The following is a 23,675-nucleotide window of genomic DNA, read 5'->3' as shown; positions in this document are numbered from 1 at the left end:
ATATTTGGATCGTGGCCGGAAACCCTTACAGACATGGGGAGAAGATGCAAACTCCACACAGCGACCCAAGGCCGGAATTGAACCTGGATTCCTGGCATTGTGAGGCAGCAGTGCTAACCACTGTGCCAGCACACACTATACAATCTCACGTCTGACGAAAAGATACAATGGATATACTGAATGTCTTCTAATGCCCCAGGGCTAGGCACAAAAGTAGCTAGTAGAAATAAGTAGAATTTTTTTTAAAAAACGATTAGTTTATTAGTATACAAGTTATCAAAACAATATTTTGCATGCATAGCATGTTTAATATTGGAAAAAGTCCCAAGCAGATAGGGCCAAGGCAGCTAAGGCACTTTTTAAAATATTCAGTAATGGAATGTAGGCATCGCAGGCTAGGATATTTCCCATCTGGTGGTGGTGAGCTGCCTTCTTGAACCGCTGCAGTCCATATGGTGTAGGTACATCCACAATGCTGTTAGGGAGGGTTTTCCAAGATTTTGACCCAGCGACAGGGAAGGAACGGCGATATAATTCCAAATGCATCACCTCTCCAAGTCACCCACCATCCTAGATTACTAGCCCGGTGAAATTAGCACTATGCCGCCATCTTCCCCTAAATACCTGCCAGTGAATATTTAAAAAAATATATTAGATATACAAATGTATATCTACATTCTGCTTTGTGTTTTGTTGACTTACAATACTCCCCTGGACTATTTTAGACAAGAATAATTAGATAGATAGAACAGTACAGCACAGAACAGGCCCTTCGGCCCACGATGTTGTGCCGAGCTTTATCTGAAACCAAGATCAAGCTATCCCCACTCCTATCATCCTGGTGTGCTCCATGAGCCTATCCAATAACCGCGTAAATGTTCCTAAAGTGTCTGACTCCACTATCACTGCAGGCAGTCCATTCCACATCCCAACCACTCTGAGTAAATTCTTGCTTTTGAGTGTAATGGTAAAACTTGGCCAATGATGACTATCTCTATACAACGTGGCTAAAACTACATGCTGTACAATGAACATATGCAAAAAGCAGACATCTGATGCCAGTTCCCTAAGTACCCATAATTCCCAGATTTCATTTTACTTGGTCCAGCAAGTGAACCTTTTTCTTAATATGAGTCACCTGGGTGACACAGTGGTTAGCACTGCTGCCTCACAGCGCCAGGGATCCAGATTCAGTTCCAGCCTTGAGTCACTGTCTGTGTGGAGTCTGAACGTTCTCCCCGTGTCTGTGTTGGTTTCATCCGGGTGCTCCAGTTTCCTCCCACTGTCTGAAAGATGTGCAGGTTAGGTGGATTGGCCATGCTAAATTGTCCCTTAGTGTCCCAGGATGTGTAGGTTAGATGGATTAGCCAAGGTAAATGTGGGGGGTTACAGGGAGAGGGCTTGGATAAGTTGCTCTTTCAGTGAGTTGGCACAGACCCGATGGGCTGAATGGCCTCCTTCTGCACTGTTGGCCTTCTATGATTCCCTGCTTTCTGCCGATGTCATTTACATTCCTTTATTTTCAACTATTTATTTCTGTTCAAGAAAAGTGATGGATTCTGACTCTGTTGCTCTTTTTGTTCACTCTATTTTCTCACACTCCTTCTTGCCTTAGGGTGTTGGATATCACTCAGGAACGAGCATTTGTCACCTCTGATATCTTCAGTGTTAAGGTAAGAGAGCATCGGAAGCTAAGCTCAAATGAGTTTGGTATTGGTGTTTTGCTGTCAAACATACTTTCATAGTTCTGGCTGGGAGGATGGACTGCACATTGCGTTTGGATTCAAATTCAGCACTGATTGGACAGAATTGATGGTGTCTCCCCCATTGCGCAATGGGTAATGTGCAGGTACCACTGACACACAGTGGCAGCAGGGTGTACCATCTACAAGATGCACTGCAGGAACCCACCAAGATTCCTTACTCAGCACCTTCCAAATCCACAACCACTACCATCTAGAAGGACAAGCGAATGGTGGGGCCGCAGAGGGACACAGTGGTTGGCACTGAATATATTTAAGAAGGAAAACATTTCTAAATTCTAAATCATAGAAATCATAGAAACCCTACAGTGCAGAAGGAGGCCATTCAGCCCATCGAGTCTGCACCGACCACAATCCCACCCAGGCCCTACCCCCACATATTTACCCGCTAATCCCTTTAACCTACGCATCTCAGGATTCTAAGGGGCAATTTTTAACGTGGCCAATCAACCTAACCTGCACATCTTTGGACTGTGGGAGGAAACTGGAGCACCCGGAGGAAACCCACGCAGACACGAGGAGAATGTGCAAACTCCACACAGACAGTGACCCAAGCCGGGAATCGAACCCAGATCCCTGGAGCTGTGAAGCAGCAGTGCTAACCACTGTGCTACCGTGCCGCCCAAGGTGTCAAGGGATATAGGAGAGCACGGGAGTATAGTGTTGAGAAAGGGAATCGGCCATATGGGCGGCATGGTGGCACAGTGGTTAGCACCGCTGCACCACAGTGCCAGGGACCCAGGTGGATGACTGACTGTCTGTGTGGAGTTTACACATTCTCCCCGTATCTGCGTGAGTTTCCTCCGGGTGCTCCGGTTTCCTCCCACAGTCCAAAAATATGCAGATTCGGTAGATTAGCCATGGTAAATTGCCCCTTAGTTTCCAAAGATGTGCAGATCAGGTGGATTGGCCATGCAGACTCAATGGGCCGAATGCCCCCCTTCTGCACTGTAGGGATTCTACGCCACCGGTTCCCTGGAACACCTGGAATTCCCCTCCAAGTCACTCACCATCCTGACTTGGAAATATATCAGCCGTTCATTCTCTTGGTTGGGTCAAAATCCTGGAATTTCCTCCCTAACAGCACTGTGCGTGTACCTATGCCACATGCACTGCAGTGGTTCAAGAAGGCAGCTCACCACCACCTTCTCAAGGGCAACCAATGTTGACCTAGCCAGTGACGTCCATGTCCCATAAATGAATCTTTTTAAAAAATCCATCTATCCTCAAAACCTAATGAACTCAACCCTGAGGAGATTTCAATGGGGTAGAGTCTGTATCATGGCGGCACAGTGGTTAGCACTGCTGCCTCACAGTGCCAGGGACCCGAGTTTGATTTCAGGCTCGGGTCACTGTCTGTGTGGAGTTTGCACGTTCTCCCCGTGTCTGTGTGGGTTTCCTCCGGGTGCTCTGGTTTCCTCTCACAGTCCAAAAGACATGCTGGTTCGGTGCATTGACCCGAACAGGCGTCGGAGTGTGGCGACTAGGGGAATTTCACAGTAACTTCATTGCCGTGTAAATGTAAGCCTTACTTGTGATACTAATAAATAAACTTTACTTTTTTTAACTTTACTGTGTCATGGTGTGAGTTGGGGATTTAGGAACTGATTTGGACACTAGGGGGTGAGATTCTCCGGCCTCCCAGATGCGTGTTTCCTGGCGGTAGAAGGTGGCGTACTGTTTGTTAATGGTGGGATTCTCTGGTCCCGCTGCTGTCAATGGGATTTCCCATTGCTGTCACCCTATGCTGCCATGAAACCTCTAGGCAGGAGTGCACTGTTGGCAGGAGCAGAAAATCCCGCTGCCGTGAACACCCGGAGAATCCCGGCCTGGTAGTGTGGAACTGTCAGTATACCCTTAATTTGTTTCACACAGAACATCCCAATCAATCAAGTCAGTGTCTGTTGGGTAAGGGTATTGGGGGAGTGTGGAACTTTGTCAGGTAGATGTATTTGAAATAGAGATCAGCCATAATCGAGTAGTATTGTGCAGTAGGATCTCAGGGCTGGATGGTCTACTGTTTTCAATGTGTTCAGGGTGGCACCAGAGAAACTGGGAAAACTCTGCCAGCATGAACCTGGCTCAGACAGCTAGTCACTGGATATTGTTTCGACAAGGACTGCCCCACAAAGAGCTCAGGCGCTTCATTACCAACAGTCCTGGATAACATATCTTCATATGCTGACACACATTAGCATTCGTCACTTGCTGGGTGGTCTCATTTGGTCGTATAGCGAAGGGAAATGTTGCATTGGGTCAACATGGGGTACTTTTGGGGGACAGTGGGGCTGTGAGTGGTGAGAATGCATCCTCTTCTCCATCTCTGCACCTCAGCATTAAAGGCTCTGCCTTCAGTTGTCTGGGCTCCCACACACTGAGATTTCCTTCTTGAACCTTTCCACCTCTCTGTCTGCTTCTCCTCTGTCAAACCATGCCCCCCACCACCACCCCCGCTCCCTCCCGCCTAGCATCCCCTTCAGTTGAAGTGTTCCAGTATTCTAAAGAATGTTTGGGCTCTCAGCCAAGCATACAAATGCAGGCTTGGCCAGAGAGCCAGAACAACTGTTAAATTTGTTGAAACAGCTGGAGGCTCTCTGATCTCTGCTGTCAATGCCACAATGCTTTTTTTACACTAATTATGTGAAAATCCGTTTTTGTAATTGATATTATAAAGGGTCTGGAAGATTGACCCTTTTACTAACTTGTAGTAAAGACTTTTTTAAATATAGGAGAAAGTTAAGAATCTATTACTATTTTTGAAGCTTCCACCACTATACACTATGGGATTAACTGGCATATGCAGTGTATAGTGGGTCAATAGGCATGGAAGTGCCATAAATGTGCATAGGGGCATGAGGGGTCATGGGGGTGGGGGGGAGCAGACGGTAGAAGTGCCATAGGGGGTATGAGGGGCTGCAGGAAGTGTGTAGAAGGACAGAGCTTGACGTCTGGGAAATGAGGGGACACAAGAGTGAGTGCAAGGGCAGAGCTTGACACAGGAGGCATGAGAGGCCATAGGGATGGATGAGGTTTGCATCTTGGCTTTGGGCGAGAGAATAACCTTTTGAACCTACTTTTTAAAAGCACCCCTGATGCTGAAAGGCTGTGAGCCACGACTCCTTTAAAAACCTGACCTGACTCCATGAAAATTGCGGAATGAGTAGGAGATGCCTATCTCCACAATGGAGCTGGCCAGATTCGGGAATGCCAGATGCAGGCTTTTGACGGGAATCAATCCATGCTTTTAAAAGACATTCCCAAAAGTCCAACAGCTCGGGAAATGAAGTCACAAATCCCTTAATCAGGAGCCACCAGCCATTTTTCAACGGCTCCTGAGACATCCCGACTTGGTGAAAGTCCAGCCACAGTATCTGCGCTGACTATCCACATGTTGACCGCTCCACAGTCTCCACTCTCTGCTAAATAATCCACAGGGCTGTCGCCATCATTGCTGGATTAAACCCCAAGTCAGAGCACCAAGATAACTGCCAGAATCAGCAACTTGAGATCTCAATCAATGAGAATAAGGATTTAAACGTTGCAATCTACTCTCGATGATATATAAGGTTCACATCAACCGAGACACTGCTCCCCTTGTACACCCCTTGGGACTGGCAGTGTAAGTCTATTACCCAATCAGTGATCATGCTCTGTGGGCCCCCTCAGTTAGGAATATAGAATCCTACAGTGCAGGAGGAGGCCATTTGGCCCATCGAGTCTGCACCAACTACAATCCTACCCAGGCCCTATTCCCCATAACCCCATGCATTTAGCCTAGCTAGTCCCCTCACACTAAGGGGCAATTTAGGATGGCCAATCCACCTAACCCGCACATCTTTGGACTGTGGGAGGAAACTGGAGCACCCGGAGGAAATCCACGCAGACACGGGGAGAATGTGTAGACTCCGCATGGACAGTGACCCAAGCTGGGAATCGAACCCGGGTCCCTGGCGCTGTGAGACAGCAGTGCTACCACTGTGCCGCCCCTAATATAGCACATTGGGCTTGATAAAAAGAAAGGAAAAGTACTCTGCAAAAGGAAAGTGAACACATTCAACACAGACTGGGGGATGATCAGAATCCAGGATGAAATCCTTTCACAGCTTCTCCATGTCTTATCCATTCGACTCAGTAATGCTGCTATTCTGGTCAGCCCAGCTGGATGTGGCCTCCTGAGAGGTTTATATGAGGGCTGAGTAACTATGTAGCTGTTTGAAATACAAGCACAGCTGATGCTTAAAGGAATCATAGAACCCCTAAGGTGCGGAAATGTAAGCTGCACTGAAAGGGTCTATTCCAGAGCTGATGAATGAACACTGCCCGACCACATGATGTCTCAGGGGCAAAATCTCCCAGGCTGCTCAGGATCTGGTCTGTTCGGTCTAGTTCCTTCAAAAGGATTTTATATCCACCTTGCCTGCTCTGTGTATAGTCTGACATAATATAATGGGCCCTCTGGCCCTCAGTCAGTGGACACAGTAAATTTACTGATCTGCGATAGCACATAAACATGAGGAGGCCTGAGGCCCAAAGCCAAAGCAAACATTCCCATCTCTCCCCGGAGCTTAACTCCGATTTCCAGACAGGCCTCTCTGCTGCACGAATTGGTGTCCTGTCAACTTTGTTGCTTGAGCCTCGGTCTCCCCTGAATCACGCAGGCAATAACTACGGACGGCCAAATTCTAAATGTCACGGAAGGCTCCAATAAAAACTGCCTTTGTATTCCCACCATCTGGGGGAGCAGAGATAGGCTCCTTTGGATCAGATCTCCGCACCACACAGACAATGAGATCACAGCAGATGCACATGGGTTGATGGATAACAGATGGTACCCATGACGGTTTTTGGTTCTGCCACAGCAATGGGTAAAACAGGTGGTTATTTGCTGCTGACAGGGCAGACTGGCATTTATGGGGTGTCACCTTCATCAAACCAATGTGAGAATGCAGAGCCAATGGTTTAGATCCATGTTCCAGATGATTGATAGTGTGTGACTGGCTATCATTCACAGACTCGCAGGGCCAGTCATGGAGCTACTGACAGGGTCAGCCATAAACTAAGAGATTTACTGAGACACGTATATACACTAATACACTAGAGGTGGCACGGTGGCACAGTTGTTAGCACTGCTGCCTCACAGCGCCAGGGACACGGTTTGATTCCCTGCTTGGGTTACTGTCTGTGTGAAATTTGCGCACTCTCCCCGTGTCTGCATGGCTTTCCTCCAGGTGCTCCGGTTTCCTCCCACACTCCAAAGATGTGCAGGTTAGGTGGATTGGCCTTGCAAAATGCTCCTTGGTGTAAGGGGGACTAGCTAAGGTAAATGTATGGGGATAGCGCCTGGATGGGATTGTGGTCAGTGCAGACTCGATGAGCAGAATGGCCTCCTTCTGCACTGTATGATTCTATGAATCTACAATGCACTAATTTTCATCGTGGGCACCGTAACAGGACTAACCCTCTAATAAGTCATTCAAACCACTAAGGATGAATTTTGCGTGGGTTTTGCTGAATATCAGACAGGCAGAACCTAATGCTCTTGTTGGTCCTCTGGAAACTACAATTTGAACAACTATAATGTGGAGACAAACACATTTTCCAGCGGGTTTTTACCATCAATTCACTCGTGGCACCTTGAACCCCAAAGATGTTCCTTTGCTTTTGCCGTTCTCCCCAGTTCTATTTTAGCTGCTTTTGAACGAGGGATTGTTGCTGTTTTGCAATATCCAGCGGGTTTTGATGTGGACTGCCTCGGCCTTGTGTTTCCTATCAGGATGACAAGAATTTGGCTGCCACTCTCTCACTCACTCACTTAGCAACAACGCACAACACTGGCATGTTCTCACGTTGTGATTAGCTACAGACAGGATTATGTTGTTAGCAACTGGAGTTGCAAAGATGCAAAACTTCAGTGCCAATAGTCCACCATTTTATGAATCCTTTCTGAGAAAAGTGAACCACTGCTCTGATGCTTTGCTTCCACCGTTTTGACTTATCTGCAGATTCTACCAAGTTGTTCCTAGGAACCTGTTACAGCACATTCATAATGTTATTCCTGATGAGGACATTGTGAGCCTATATGCGGCAATGTATATTACTGGTGTGTTGTAACACAAACCTTATTTAACATTTATAACTGATATAGCTGTGTGCCCTATCAGTGCCCTTTAATTGTATAATTATATAATTGTATAATTGAGCAGGTCAGAGGTTAGGAATCCTGTGGTGACTGACTCAACTCCTGACTGCTCAAAGTTTGTCCAATATCTACAAGGCACAGGTCAGGAGTGTGGTGGAATACTCTCCACTTGTCTGGATGAATGCAACTCCAACAACACTTGAGAAGCACTATATCATCCAGCACAAAGTAGCCCACTTGATTCACAAACATTCACTCCCTCCATCACCGACGCACAGTGGCAGCCGTGTGTACCATCTACAAGATGCACTGCAGGAACTCACCAAGGCTCCTTAGGCAGCACTTTCCAAACCCACAACCTCTACCTTCTAGAGAAGGACAAGGGCAGGGGATGCATGGAAACACCATCACCTGCAAGATCCTCTCTACGCCAATCACCATCTTGACTTGTAACTATATTGCCGTTGCTTCACTGTCGCTGGGTCCCTTCCTAACAGCATTGTGGGTGTTCTGACACCACATGGACTGCAGCAGTTCAAGAAGGCAGCTCACCACCTCCTTCTCTAGGGCAATTAGGGATGGGTAATAAATGTTGGCCTAGCCAGCGACACCCACATCCCATGAATGAATGAGTAAAAGAAAAATCTCAGTAAGGAGTATTGGAAGTGTGAGGGTATTCCACTCTGAACCTCTAAACAAAAGGTCAGAATTTTTTCCAAAAGCCAACAAGTTAGGGTTAGGGGTTGTTGTGGAGAAGCAGAGCGACCCATGTACAGAAATCAATAGAAGCTAATGTCCAGGTACAAGGGTCAATTAAGGAGACAAATGAATAATGACTTTCATATCAAGAGAGCTGGTGGAATTTACTTTACAGTTAGGTAAAGTTCTGTTTAAACCTCATCTGGAGCACAAGTTCTGCATTAGAAGCAGTTCAGAGAAGGTTCACTAGACTAATATCAGGAGTGGGCAGGTTATCTTACGAGGAAAGGTTGGACAGGCTAGGCCTGTATCCACTGGATACTGATTTGATTGAAATAGATTAGATACTGAGGGGTCTTGACAGGGTGGATGTGGAGAGGATGTTTCCTCTTGTGGGAGAATCTAGAAGTTGCCCATTTAAGAAACTAAGAGAATTTTTTCCTGTGAGTGTCTTGAATCTTTGGAACTCTGTTCTACAACAGGCAGTGGAAGCACTGTCTTTGGATATTTTAAAGGCAGAATTGGATAGATTCTTGATAAGTGAAGGGGTGAAAGGTTATTGGGGGTAGGTAGGAATGTGGAGTTGAAGTTAAAATCAGATTAGCCATGATCTTATTGAATTGTGGAGCAGGGCTGAATGGCCCACTCCTGTTCCTTGTTCATATGTTTGTATTTTTGACACAGCATCATTACTGTGTGAACTGGGATTGGGTGTTGAGGAACTAATATTCGGTAATGACACCACCTTGAACGTGGCACCAAGTAATTACACATCCCACCACATTTCTTCACAGCCTCTCGAGCCTGTTCCATCATTCAGATAGATGATGGCTGATCACAACATCACTTACCCACATATTCCTTAATACTCTTATCTAACGAAAAAAAATCACTTCACAGCTGAAGCTATGTGCTGTCAAGGCTCCCACATGAACAATGGTTGGGATTGAACAGAACAGTTACCCAGACCAAGATCGATCTTCTTGATTACCAGTCGCACCATGACCTTGACCTCCCCAACTGCTGAAATCTTCTCCAGCCTTACACCCCTCCGAGATCTCTGCATGTCCCTAAATCTGGTCTCTCGTACATCCCCCATTTTTGTCGCTCCACCATTGACAGCTTAGACTCTAAGCGCAGGACCTCCCTCCGAAGTCCTCTCCAACTCCCTACTCCCCTCTTCTACCTTGTTTTCTTCCTTTAATATCTATATTATTTGATCACCTGATCTAATATCTCCTTATGTCTCATTATTTTGATCCATTCTATAATGTTCCCATGAAGAGCAATTGAGACCTTTTATTATGTTGAAGAAACTATATGAATATAAGTTTAAAGTTTTGAGTTTTAAAGTTTATTAGTGTCACAAGTAAGGCTTACATTAACACTGCAATGAAGTTATTGTGAAAATCCCCTAGTCGCCACACTCTGTTCGGGTACACTGAGGGAGGATTTAGCATGGCCAATGCACCTAACCAACACGTCTTTCAGATTGTGGGAGAAAACCGGAGCACCCGGAGGAAACTCACGGGGAAAACATGCAAACTCTGCACAGACAGTGACCCAAGCCAGGAATTGCACCTGGGTTCCTGGCATGTGAGGCAGCAGTGCTAACCACTGTGCCACCGTGCCATTGGAGGTGCTACTTAATGACAGGTTGTTGTTATAATGGTGTCATCTAACTCCTCCCAAAGTCATTCCCAGTTTCTAGCCCATTCTTGAACGATGTTCTTGAGCAATTTCTAGATTGGACTGAAATCCAATGTCTGAAATTCTGAGCAGCACTTTCATTACCTTTGGCCAGGTTAAGGGGAGAGAAGATGTCATTTTAAACTGAAATGGGCAAAGTCGCCAAGTCGCAGCAGGCGTCTTACAATCGCAAACACCTTCTTGACTTTGGGAGGCTCTGAATGGGAAGATCGCATTAAAATTTGGAAAACAACAAACTTATAAATGGAAGTTGGTCTCAGTCTTTGTCACTATCCAAACAGATTGCAAGCATTCCGAGTATTGTTACAGAGATCATGCCCTTGCAATTTTCTTCCATAATACTTTGACCTTTGGGGTGCAATGCCTGATGTGATTAAATTAATGAGCCAGAAAGTAGATTTAGTTTAATTCCAACGTACACAAAGGAAGTTACTATCCTCTTTTGCTCTTCATGTCTGTGTTCTGATTCTTTAGATTGTTTAGATCTACAGAGATTCAGTTTAAGAGTGTATAGCGTCTTTCTCACTAATCAGACTATTTGTGTCCATTGCTTTGGGGGACCTTCCTCCCTCAATGTGATACCAACATCTGCCTGGAGATCCATACCTCTGCCTGGGACAAAACCAGGAGAACGGACACATTACCTTAGTGTTCACACCTAATGAAGAGGGGGGTGCAATAAATCAACGCTGCCACTCCCCCTTGCTTGTCCAGGATCAGTGCCTGTTTGCGGGAGGCTTTGGGTTACGATAACTCGAGATGTTCACGATGGCACAGTGGTTAGCACTGCTGCCTCTCAGCGCCAGGGACCCGGGTTCAATTCTGGCCTTGGGTGACTGTCTGTGTGGAGTTTGCACGTTCTCCCCTTGTCTGCGTGGATTTCCTTCCGGTGCTCCAGTTTCCTCCCAGTCCAAAAATGTGCAGGTTAGGTTGATTGGCCATGCTCAATTGCCCCTTATGTCCCATGATGTATAGGTTAGGGGAATTAGCTGTGTAAATATGTGGAGTTATGGGGACAGGGCCTGGGTAGGATGCTCTGTTAGAGACTTGATGGGCCGAATGGCAACCTTCTGCACTGTAAGGATTCTATGTCTTGGCTGTGATGCCTCTCACAGTTGGATAGCCTGCTGGTCCCAACTATTCAGGTTCATATTGAACAGGTCAAGTGGAACCATAAGAATATGAATGAGGACAGTTAGGAAGAGAGGGAAACAAAAGGAAAGATAGGTGTGGAATTTTCTTCACCCCAACATTGGTCGCTGCCAAGTCCCTAACCTCTTGAATTTCGTCCTAAATCTATCTCTCTTTCCTCCTTTAAGACACTCCTTAGAACTTGTCTCTTAGATCAATCCTTTGATCATATCTGTCCTAATATCACCGTTTATGGATACTCCTTTCAATCTAGTATACTGATTTTACTACTCAGTGTGGGTTCCACTACACTGGAGAGGCCCAGCCCAGGTTGGATGAGCGATTTGCGGAATATTTCCCTTCAATCTGCAAACGTGGCCCATGGGATTCTGGTCATTACAATGCTCTCCCCCAGCCCCATGCACTCTGACCTCTTTGGCCTCGGTCTGCAATGAATCTGAATGTAAGCTTGGGGAACAGCATCTCATCTTTTGATTGGGCACTTTACACTCACTTTAGACCAGTGGCACAGTGGTTAGCACTGCTACCTCACAGCGCCAGAAACCCGGGTTCGATTCCCGGCTTGGGTCACTGTCACTGCACGGTCTCCCCATGTCTGCGTGGGTTTCCTCCGGGTGCTCCAGTTTCCTCCCACAGTCCGAAAGACGTGCTGGTTAGGTGCATTGGCCATACTAAATTCTCCCTCAGTGTACCCGAACAGACGCTGGAGTGTGGCAACTAGGGGATTTTCACAGTAACTTCATTACGGTGTTAACGTAAGCCTACTTGTAGCTAATAAATAAACTTTTAACTTTTAAGGGCAGCATTGTGGCACAGTGATTAGCACTGCTGCCTCACAGTACCAGGGACCCGGGTTCAATTTCTGGCTTGGGTGACTGTCTGTGTGGAGTCTGCACATTCATAGACTCACAGAATCCCTACAGTGCAGAAGGAAGCCATTCGGCCCATCGAGTCTGCACCGACCACAATCCCATCCAGGCCCTATTCACATAACCCCACACATTTACCCTGCTAATCCCCCTGACACTAAGGGGCAATTTAGCATGGCCAATCAACCTAACCTGCACATTTTTGGACTGTGTGGAGTTTGCACATTCTCCTCGTGTCTGCGTGGGTTTCCTCCGGGTGCTCCGGTTTCCTCCCACAGTCCAAAGATGTGCGGGTTAGGTTGATTGGCGAGGTTAAAAATTGCCCCTTAGAGTCCTGAGATGCGTAGGTTAGAGGGATTAGCAAGTAAATATGTGGGGGTAGGGCTTGGGTGGGATTGTGGTCGGTGCCGACTCGATGGGCCGAATGGCCTCCTTCCGCACTGTAAGGTTTCTATGATTTCTATGTGGGAGGAAACCCATGCAGAGATGGGGAGAATGTGCAAACTCCACACAGACAGTGACCCGAGACTGGAATTGAATGTTGAGATGTTCTCCCAGTGTCTGATTGGGTTTCCTCTGGGTGCTCCGGTTTCCAACACAGTCCAAAGACATGCAGGTTAGGTGGATTGGCCATGCTAAATTGCCCCTTAATGTCCAAAGATATGCTGGTTAGCTGGATTGGCCATGCTAAATTTGTGTGATTGTGGGGATAGGATGGGGGAGAGGGCCTGGGTAAGAAACTCTGTCAGAGAGTCGATGTAACTCAATGGGCCGAATGGCCTCCTTAATGACCCAGCCTCTAGAGCCCTCTGCGATAATGAATTCCACAGATTCACCACCTTCTGAGAGAAGAAATTCCTCCTCAGCTCTGTCTTAACTGGGTGACCCCCTTACTCTGAGATTATGCCCTCTGGTCCTAGACTCTCCCACAAGGAGCACAACCTCTCAGCATTACCTTTCTGGACTCAAAATTGAGTTCAACAATTTTAGATCATAACTTCCACTCCTATTTTTTTTGGACAGTCGTTGTTGGCAATGATTCTGCTGTTGCCGTTTACACCTCCTCAAGACCCAGCTTTGCTTCTTTGTTTGTCCCATTACCATCTCCATTTGTGTTGCACCATTAACCCCTTTTTCATTGAATCTCCCCTGCCTTTCACTTACTACAGATCCTCCCTTTAATACTTTCTTCCTCCTCTTCCAGTCCCCCCCTCCCCCCCCCCCACCCACCACCCCACCTTTCCACGTTTCTGTTCCTGTTAGATTTTCCAGTTTTGATGAAAGGCCGTTGACCTGAGGTGTTTCTCTCTCACAGATGATGCATAACTTGTGTTTCTCCAACATTTTCAGCTTTTATTTCTATATGGAGAGGCTGTGATACTGTCCCTGGATTTGTAATCCAGAGACCCAGTGTAATACTGTAGACACTTGGGTTAGAATCCCACCATGACAGATGCTGAATTTGAATCCAGTATCAATCTGGAATTGAAAGTCTAATGACAATGAATCAATTGTTGACTGTTGTAAAAACCCATCTGGTTCATTAATGTCCTTTAGGGAAGGAAATCTGCTGTCCTTACCTGGTCTGACCTACATGTGACTCCAGACACACAGTAATGTGGTTGACTCTTAACTGCCTTCTGAAATGGCCTAGCAAACCACTCAGTTCAAGGACAATTAGGGATGGGCAACAAATGCACTCTCCTTTCCTTTTCTATGAACGGTATGCTTTGTCTGTATAGCGCGCAAGAAACAATACTTTTCACTGTATGCTAACACGTGACAATAATAAATCAAATCAATTCAAATGCTGCCCCAGCCAGTGACACCCACACGGAATCATAAAATCTCCACAGTGCAGAAGGAGGCCATTCGGTCCATCAACGCTGCACCAATTCTCCAAAAGGCATCTTACAGGCCCACCTCCCGCCCTATCCCTGTAACCCCACATATTTACCCCATTAATCCCCCTAACCTACACATCGTGCGACACTATTTAGCATGGCCAATCCACCTGACCTGCACGTCTTTGGATTATGGGAAGAAACTGGAGCACCCGGAAGGAACCCACACAGACACAGGGAAAACATGCAAACTCCACAGTCACCCAAGGCTGGAATTGAACCCGGGTCCTTGGCGCTGTGAGGCAGCAGTGCTAACCACTGTGCCACCTCGATCCCATGAAAGAATTAATGAAAAGAAATGTGGTACAGTGTTAAATTTTAAATCCAATTAAGTATGACAAAATAGTGTTGAAGATGCTATGGAAATGCAAACTGTTGAGCAAAATGATGTCCTGGCCCATGTGGATTGATTTTTCAGGTTACCTGTGTGATCGAGCTCCGAGATAGGACGCAATCTCTACAGTTGCATAAGACTCTGAGCGAGCGGTATGCTACAATCACCTGGCTGGAACGATAAGAAGACTGGAGCAGATAGAGGAAGATGGGTTTCACTGGAAGAACTCTGCAGGGAAAGGACAATCTGAAGCCCATGTTATATTTTAAAGTAGTTTAGGCAGCAGGTATATGGTTCTAACACAGTCCATCACCTGTGGTGAGTTGTTCAAGGTGGGGCCATCAAGGCAGTCTTCAGAGCCATTGGTGACTGGCTTCCCAGTTGTCAGAGTCAATGTCCGCCATCTTACCGAGCGAGGATCTTGCCACTCTGCCCTACAATTCAGGCTGATGCTCCAGCACACTACTGAGGGAGTGCCGCACAGTCAGACATGCTACTTCTTTTATTTTGAGGCATTAAACTACGACTTGTCTACCCTCTCATTTGGATATATTAGAAAAAAATCAAACATCACAATTTTGGGGAAGAGATGGCAAGTTCTGCCCTGTGGCCTGGCTAATATTTGTTCCATTATCACATTTCTGTTCCTGGGACTTTAAGCTAGAGCACATATCAAAATATTGGGCACAAGAATCACTCACCGTATATATGTAGCACGATACCAGGCATAAGAACTAGTTTTGGACGCCACAGTTTAGCAATGATATTGATACCTTGGAGAGAGTAGCGTCAATTTACCAAAATGGTATCTTTTGGGGGGGCCAGAATTTTTCCTGCCCCTTTGAGGCAGAGAAATGGAGGATGCCTGATTTCCAGCTTCCCCGCCTGCTTTTCCCACACGGCAACCCACCCAAAAGCAGCCAGAAACCAATTACGGCCACAAAAGTTGCAATTAATCAGCTATTTTTAGGGGCGGTGGCATTTTTGCCAGAAACACAATGGATCTCCGCTGTGGCTGCCACTCAAGAGCACAGCAGGAGGTCAGAACGCTGTGAGGAGATCCTATAGAGCTACCTTGGGAAGAGCAAAATCTCTCATTCAGCAAATTCACAAGCAAATGCTTTCAATTAGAAGCATTTCTCCTGCAGACAGATCCACCTGACAGTATCCTGGCCATTAGTATTTGGATGCTGCCTCGACCTTCCTGTGGCACCTTCTCCCTCTTCAGATAGACTCCCACACCAGTAAAGAGTTCAGCGTCAGGAAGACAGATGTCATCAATCAGCATTGACAATGTGGCGCTGGAGGTTGTAGATAACTTCACATCTCTAGACTCTACAATTACCAGCAATCTATCATTTAATGGTGAAATCAACACGTGCATTGCGAGTGCTCAGCTGTTAAGTGCAAGCTGAGTAAGAGAATGTGGGACAACAGCAACCTGACTGAGAACATCGAACTGTGGAGGATATCAAACTGTGTCCTCAATGCACTCCTCTACAGTGGTGAGACCTGGACAACATATCCCTGGCAGGAGAAAAGGCCCGGCAGTTTGATCTTCACCATCTCAGATGTATTATCGGCATCTCCTGGCAGCACAAGGTCACCAACTCCGAGTCCCTAGAGCTTGTCGACAACATCTGCACTGGCTTGGCCACATCCATTGGACGGTTGAGTAACTGAAGACCTTCTGTAGGGTGAACTGGCCACTGGGTTACGACCTGCTGGATGCCCACACCTCAGCTACAACCTACTAGTGAGATCTGAAGATGGCGGACATTGAAACTGACAACTAGGAAGCCAATGGCCATGACCTCCGGAGACTGACTGGGACAACATCGGAAGAGGAGAAACAAAAAGCTCAGCCGACTGTGGAGAGTCCAGAGACAACAGAGGCCAGAGAATCCTGCACCTTCTCAGCCCACTGTACAGCAAATGTGTCAAAGACTAGGCACATCAGATTGGCACTCCTGAGCTACAATAGACCATGTCTGACACAGAGTTGACCACCATTGCGCAAACCCTCATCTCACAAGACAGATTTGGCAGGGTCAGTGGTGTAAGAGATATGAATTAGCAGCCCAATGTACATCACACCTGAATTTCTTTTCCAATGAGATAATGGATGTATAACATGTGACTATTTCATCTGCGTTACACCATTGGCCAAAGTTACAATTATCTCCGCTAGCTTTCCTGAGATCGTTTCCACATGAAGGAAGGGCAATGAGAGGGAATGCTACAGCACAATAACCCATTACAGAATTAGCAAGTGTCTAAACACTGGTGGTGGGGTGGGGGGATTCTCCCAGCCCGCCACGCTGCTTTAGCCAGAAATGGGTGTAGAACTGTATAAATTATGTAAATACATATTTCCATCCCATTAATGGGCCCAGGACTGAAGTCTCCAGGCCCGCAAGTGTGTTCCCTCCCTTCCCCCCACTCCCCACCAGGGGTGTTTCACTCCAGCAGGGTTTACTCCCACTAACAGGGAGCTGGCGACCCGACCCTGCTGGAGTAAAGGGAGTCATGATGTGGAGATGCCGGCGTTGGACTGGGGTAAACACAGTAAGAAGTTTAACAACACCAGGTTAAAGTCCAACAGGTTTATTTGGTAGCAAAAGCCACACAAGCTTTCGAGGCTCTAAGCCCCTTCTTCAGGTGAGTTCACCTGAAGAAGGGGCTTAGAGCCTCGAAAGCTTGTGTGGCTTTTGCTACCAAATAAACCTGTTGGACTTTAACCTGGTGTTGTTAAACTTCTTACTGAGTAAAGGGAGGCCATCGAGGCCCCCCCAGGGTGTTGGGGGGTAAGGGAGGGTGCGCCCCCTGGGCATTGTCAACATGGCAGTGCCAGCCTGGCCCCCTGGCATTGCCCAAGGGGCAAAGTGTCAATTCTCAGGGGCACCTGGGCATTGCCCAATGGGCATCAGGCAGTGCCAAGGGGGTGGGGCCTAATGGGGGCCTCTGGGTAGGTGATTGGTTGGGGTGGGGGTGTCCTGCTGTCAATCTGCCTAGGGATTGGTGATAGAGGGGGACGGGAGGGTCGGGCTGGCCAGCGATCGAGAGGCCGGCAGTGCGGGACAACTGCGCATACGCCAATGTCGGCGCTGACAGATTGGCGCATGCGCAGTGGCCCGCAGAGCAATATGCTGCTGGCCTCTCCTGCGGGAATAGGCCCCACCCCTAATTTTTTAATGAGAGTCACACTAGGGCACTCTGCAATGCACAGAGTGTAGGAGATTCATTTTGAAAATCCTGCTAAAAAACCAGTGGGATTTACTCCAGTTTTTACACGAATTCGACACTTAGAATTTATTTGGGAAAATCCCACCCTGGGTTTATGATATTGTTGCACATGGAGGAAAATCTGACATGCAGCTACTTCACGTCAAAGTCACTGTCTCCCACTCGTGGTGGGATTCTAATATTAAAAAGGATCTCTGTACAAAAATACCCCGAAATGTTACAAAAGCTGGAAATGTGAATCCAAAATGGAAAATGTTGGAAGCTCTGAAGAGGTGAAGTAGCTCCTGCAAATAAAGAGAATCCATGGATGATTCTGGCATCATTGTTTTCAAGAAAGAACAAACTTCCATTTGCATGGTGAGTTTCACAACCTCGGGAGGCCAGGGGTTCTTTGGAAGTGTACTCACTTCCATAATGTGGAACCAGGAGCCAAGGAACCACAAATAGCACTGAGACAATAACCGACTTGAAGCTGGGCAAGGCATGGTGTGTAGAATTTTCCCAGCTCTTCTTTAAATAGTAGCAACTTTTTCCTCCACCTGAGAGGGCAGTTAGGGCATCCCATTCTGAAAGTGAGCGAGAAGGCAGCACTCCCTCAATTCTATCCTGAAGTGTCGGCTTGGAGTAATGGTCAGGAGTGGGACATGAACTCACAACATTCTGACTCAAGAGGCTTACATGATACCAATGATCCAGGACTAACACCTCACTCAGAGGTTCTGATGAAAGGTTATTCCTGAAACGTTAATATTTTCCCTTTCTCCACAGTGGCTGTCAGGTCTGCTGATTATTTCCTGTTTCTGTTTCTCCTCTGCAGTCTGTCACTGTAAGACTCCAGCCAGGCAGATTCTCAGCTTATTTACGTTAAGTCTCAAACCCAGGTTGTGTCCTACAGGATGGCTGTAGCTGCCCCTTAATCCAATCCTATTAACAACTAGCGTTGCTGATGATGTCACTAGTATTTCCTGTTTAAAGAAAAATCCAACAGACTCATGGAAAAATAAAATTAAAAGCAGACTTTCCAAATTGAGGGAATCCGTGTGAACCCTTGGCCAAGAGTGGAATGTGAAGCCAAATTGGCTCAGGATTCAGGAGCTGTCTTCAGCCTCCAGAAGTTTTGCGTTCTCACAAATCCTTCTTTTGTTCGGCTGTGCATAGAATAAGGTGAAAAATAAAAAAGTTTGTGTATTTTGAAAGACAAGAGTAGTTGTTTAGAAATGAAGGTGAGCTCTTTCATTAACCAAAGGGTTACTCATTGGTGACCCTCTCTCTTCAAGCCTTCAAAAGCAGCGAGAAAACTGAGCAATAACATGGCTTATGTCTCACTATAAAGGGTAACTGTCAACCTTATGTTGAAAACAGGCATGGGCACCAGTCAGGATAGGATCAGAGAATCCCTATGGTACAGAAGGAGGCCATCAAATCTGCACCGACTCTCCAACAGAACATCTTACCCAGGCCCAGCCCCCTGCACTATCCCCATAACCTCATACATTTACCCCCACTAATCCTCTAACCTACACATATTGGGACCTAAGGAGCAATTTGGCATGGCCAATCCACCTAATCTACACATTTTTGGACTGTGGGAGGAAACCAGAGTACCCAGAGGAAACCCATGCAGACAAAAGGATAATGTACAAACTCCACACAGTCACCCAAGGCTGGAATTGAACCCAGGTCCTTGGAGCTGTGAGGCAGCAGTGCTAACCACGGTGCCATCATATTACCCTTGGAGGTTTCATGATGGGACCTCCCACCTCCAATTGCCCAGCGCCCACGCACCCGCTACTGGTCACATGATATGGGCGGCACGGTAGCACAGTGGTTAGCACTGCTGCTTCACAGCTCCAGGGACCTGGGATCGATTCCCGACTTGGGTCACTGTCTGTGTGGAGTTTGCACATTCTCCTCGTGTCTGTGTGGGTTTCCTCCGGGTGCTCTGGTTTCCTCCCACAGTCCAAAGATGTGCGGGTTAGGTTGATTGGCTATGCTGAAATTGCCCCTTAGTGTCCTGAGATGCGTAGGTTAGGGGGATTAGCGGGTAAATATGTAGGATATGGGGTAGGGCCTGGGTGGGATTGTGGTCGGTGCAGACTCGATGGACCAAATGGTCTCTTTCTGCACTGTAGGGTTTCTATGTTTCTATGATATATCCTTTGTCGCAGTGCACTGCTGTTCCCGTGCCGACTGGATACCAAGACAGACTCTTCCAATTGAATGATTCCTGACTGAAGTCAAACAGCATTTCTCTCCCTCCCATCTACAATATTTTACAATGAGCACAAATATTCAAAGCAAATTTTTTAAAAAACGCACATTTTATTTAGTACTCAAGGTTAATCTTCAATTCCAGATCAATCCTGAAGGGTCAGTAATCCTAGCACCCACTGGTAATCCAGTAGTGGACAAAGATCAAATTGCAATGAAGGAGCCATCATTCTAACTTTATAATTGGAACCAACAGTGAATCAATTTTTAATTATACCTCTAGAATTTCATTTAAACTCAAATTGTGAGGTAAATGGTTTATGGTTGTCACCAATTTCTACATTGATAAAATACAGAGCTATTTCTCCAACTGAATGATTTTTGAATGAATTGTCATATAGAATGTTCTAGATCAAAAACCCCTCTTATGATGTTTAAGGTTTATTTATCAATGTCACAAGTAGGCTTACATTAACACTGCAATGAAGTTACTGTGAAAATCCCCTAGTCGCCACACTCCGTCGCTTGTTCGGGTACACTGAGGGAGAATTTAGATGGCCAATACACCTAACCAGCACGTCTTTCAGACTGTGGGAGGAAATCGGAGTGCCCGGAGGAAACCCATGCAGACATGAACAGAATGTGCAGACTCCACATAGACAGTGACCCAAGCCGGGAATTGAACCCAGGTCCCTGGCACTGTGAGGCAGCAGTGCTAACCACTGTGCCACCGTGCCGCCCAACTTAAAGGAGATATTGATGACTCTTTCATGTTTTAGTTCAAAGGCTATTATTTGCACAACTCCAATAGTAATCCCACTGATGACACCATACCTGTTGGACAGGCCCTACTGTAGATCCTTAATAAATTAGGCCCCTGGGTGTCTCAATGTATCGCCTGTCACTGCAGGGATTTGTACAGAACTGAAGGGCTTCAATCTGGATCTGTTGGGTGATTGTTTAACAGGAGGAAGTGTAATTCGCCTCAACAGTTCTGGAGCAGAGAGGGGAAACGCAGCTAAGACTCTTACTCATGACATATGAGCATTGGGTGGGGGCCACAATGATCGTTGAGTAGAAGCAAGACCCTTTCCTCTCGGGTGAGAGGTGATTAATTCTCTTAAACACAGTCCAGGAGTGAGGCAAAAAGTTATGAATGATACTGACAAAGTGTCTCTATGGGCCAGTATAAAGTTTCAATCTATATCTCCATCTGTATAAACAGCACAAGCTCCTGATCCCAACAAAGCTTGGTGTTTCTGATTTAGGGTTATCTACTGATGAGGCAACAGCCAGTGGAACAGCCATTCCAAATCTACAAACGCACAAAATGGGGAATTAAAAACCCTCTATAAACGCACACAAGGAGTGAGTTGCCAGGGCTTCAAGGGTTTGATCAGGTTCAGGAGTGGTCCATAGGTCCAACAGCTCTGTTCTAAAGTAGTGTTTATTAGAACTTGGTTATTGCATCAATGAAGGTTTTTATTCTAAAGCATTATCTTTCCTCATGTAAAGGCAGCAAGTCTGTTAACTTTGATATTGTATTAGATAATAAACGTTCACACTGAATGCATGTCAATGGTGTCCTTTTGAATCTTGGGGTCATTAGATTCATGTGTAGACTAGACTAATGGGCTGGGTGTCTCATCGATGGGCTGTGGAGATTCTGTGTGGGGGTGGTTTTTAACAGTGTCAATATGGTTCCTCGTAGACTTGAGCCCATAGTGCATGAATGGCCATTGTTAATACCTTTGAATGAACAAAATAATTTTACTGACATTCAGTTCCACCTGTCTGTTTCTTTTTGCCCATTTCACTATCTTATTAATGTCCCTTTCCAATTTCCTTTGGTTCTCAGAATTAATTACTAGGTATCATATTTTATTAACTTTAGTACCACTCCCTCTAGCCCACAATCCCTATCATTGATACACACAGCAAAGAGAAGTAGTTCCACAACAGTGCCCGCTGAGACACTGGCACCCACCTCTAATCACTTCAGGGATCCACCCTTAAAATTGCAATAGTGTCCTGAATGGGATCTTGTCAAAAGCTTCTTGAAAGTCCCTGTACACCACATCCACCGCACTCTTAAAAGCCTTGTGAGTTTTCCCATTATGTCTTGTTACTTTGCCATCCTTAAATCTAACTTCCCTCGGACTTTAATTTATAACATCTCTCTTACCTAGTCTCCTCTTTTGTAAACATCTGGTTTAAAAAATTCAGTACTTAAAGTTTGGAGCCAGTTGGCGGTCTGAAGAAAGATAAAGACCTGGACTTTGTACGGTCTGAAACTATTTTACAGGTTGAGAATATGGCTTATCACTCTGATCCAACCAGAGTCAACCCTCTCCATTTCAGGTGAGACTGTGATTCCTCTTTAAGATCATGGCTGCAACACACACTGAAAGAACAAGTCCTTTAACCAGACATCTCTTCTGCTTGGCAGCACAGCTCCTGGTGCGAGGTGGACCTCAGATTCCCGCATCTCTGCAGAAAACTAGTGTCAAGTCTTTACACACCGTATCTGCCTACTCTAACACTTGACTCCACCCACTCCCCCCAGTCCCCAAAAAGGGCCCATTGACGAAGATTCATTCTTTTGTATATAAAAATGCAATTAAAAGGAACATTAACTGGTTTGACCCATATTATCTATTTTACGAATTGGGGCTGCCTCCAGCAATGGAGCACTTGGCTTTGGACCTCGAATGAGAATTGGATTGGATTTGAATGGGATTCTCCATTGAGTTGAATAGGTTGTGTTCAGTTATGTCCCTCAGTGTCTTTTTGGAAGTCATCCCAAAGTCTGGCTAACCTGTCACTTCAAGGTAGGTGGCGGCATAGTGATATTGTCACTGGACTAGTAATGCGGAGACTCGAGGCAAAGCTCTGGGGACCCGAGTTTGAATCCCATTGAATCCCATGGCAGATGATGTCATTGTTGTAAGAACCCATCTGGCACTAATCATAAAATCCATACAGTGCAGAAGTAAGGCATTCAGCCCATTGAGCCTGCACCTTTAATAATCCCAATCAGGCCCTATCTCCTTAACTCCGCATATTTATCCTGCTGGTCCCCCTGATACTAAGGGGGCAATTTAGCATTCAACCTAACCCGCACATCTTTGCAGTGTGGAAGGAAACCAGGGCACCCGGAGGAAACCCATGCAGATATAGGGAGAACATGCAAACTCCACACAGACAGTGACCCGATGGAGAGCTGCACATTCAGTAGAGGTGTTTCTTCAGATGGAAAATGTTAAAGCAAAGCCCTTAGGTGGATGTAACAAAAACCCTGGTGCTCTTCAAAGAACAGCAGGGAAATTCTCAATATTTATTCCCCAGCCAACATCACTAATCTGGTCGTTACCACATTGCTGTTTGTGGAAGCTTGCTCTGCTTAAATTGGCTGCTGTTTTTTCCTACATTACACCAGAAACCACACTTCAAAAGTACATTATTAGTTGTAAAGCATTTTGGGACATCATAAAAGGCACTATAGAAATGGCAATTCCTTTCGTTTTACTGTCAGTTGACATTTGGGCTGTTTTAAGCCAAGATTCACTTTGTCCCAAGGGATGATTAATACTGGACTTACAGGAAGAAGTAAACAGGATTTCTGTAGAGACACTGGGCCAAAAAGAA

At 46.1% G+C, this 23,675-nt stretch overlaps 1 protein-coding gene across 1 annotated transcript in view; it reads left to right on the top strand.

The window, feature by feature from the left end:
* Positions 1 to 14,774, top strand: part of LOC144480310 (L-threonine ammonia-lyase) — a 61,377-nt gene extending 46,603 nt beyond the window's left edge. The window contains exons 10-11 of the mRNA XM_078199664.1: positions 1,616 to 1,673; positions 14,655 to 14,774. Coding sequence (XP_078055790.1) covers positions 1,616 to 1,673; positions 14,655 to 14,753 — 157 coding nt within the window. The 3' untranslated portion in view covers positions 14,754 to 14,774. The remainder of the gene's footprint in view (positions 1 to 1,615; positions 1,674 to 14,654) is intronic.
* The last annotated feature ends 8,901 nt before the right edge of the window (positions 14,775 to 23,675 follow it).

Source organism: Mustelus asterias, chromosome 28 (genome assembly GCF_964213995.1).
Source record: "Mustelus asterias chromosome 28, sMusAst1.hap1.1, whole genome shotgun sequence".
NCBI lineage: Eukaryota > Metazoa > Chordata > Chondrichthyes > Carcharhiniformes > Triakidae > Mustelus > Mustelus asterias.
The sequence above is the reverse complement of the archived record's forward strand: the minus strand, read 5'-3'. Positions and strand labels throughout refer to the sequence as shown.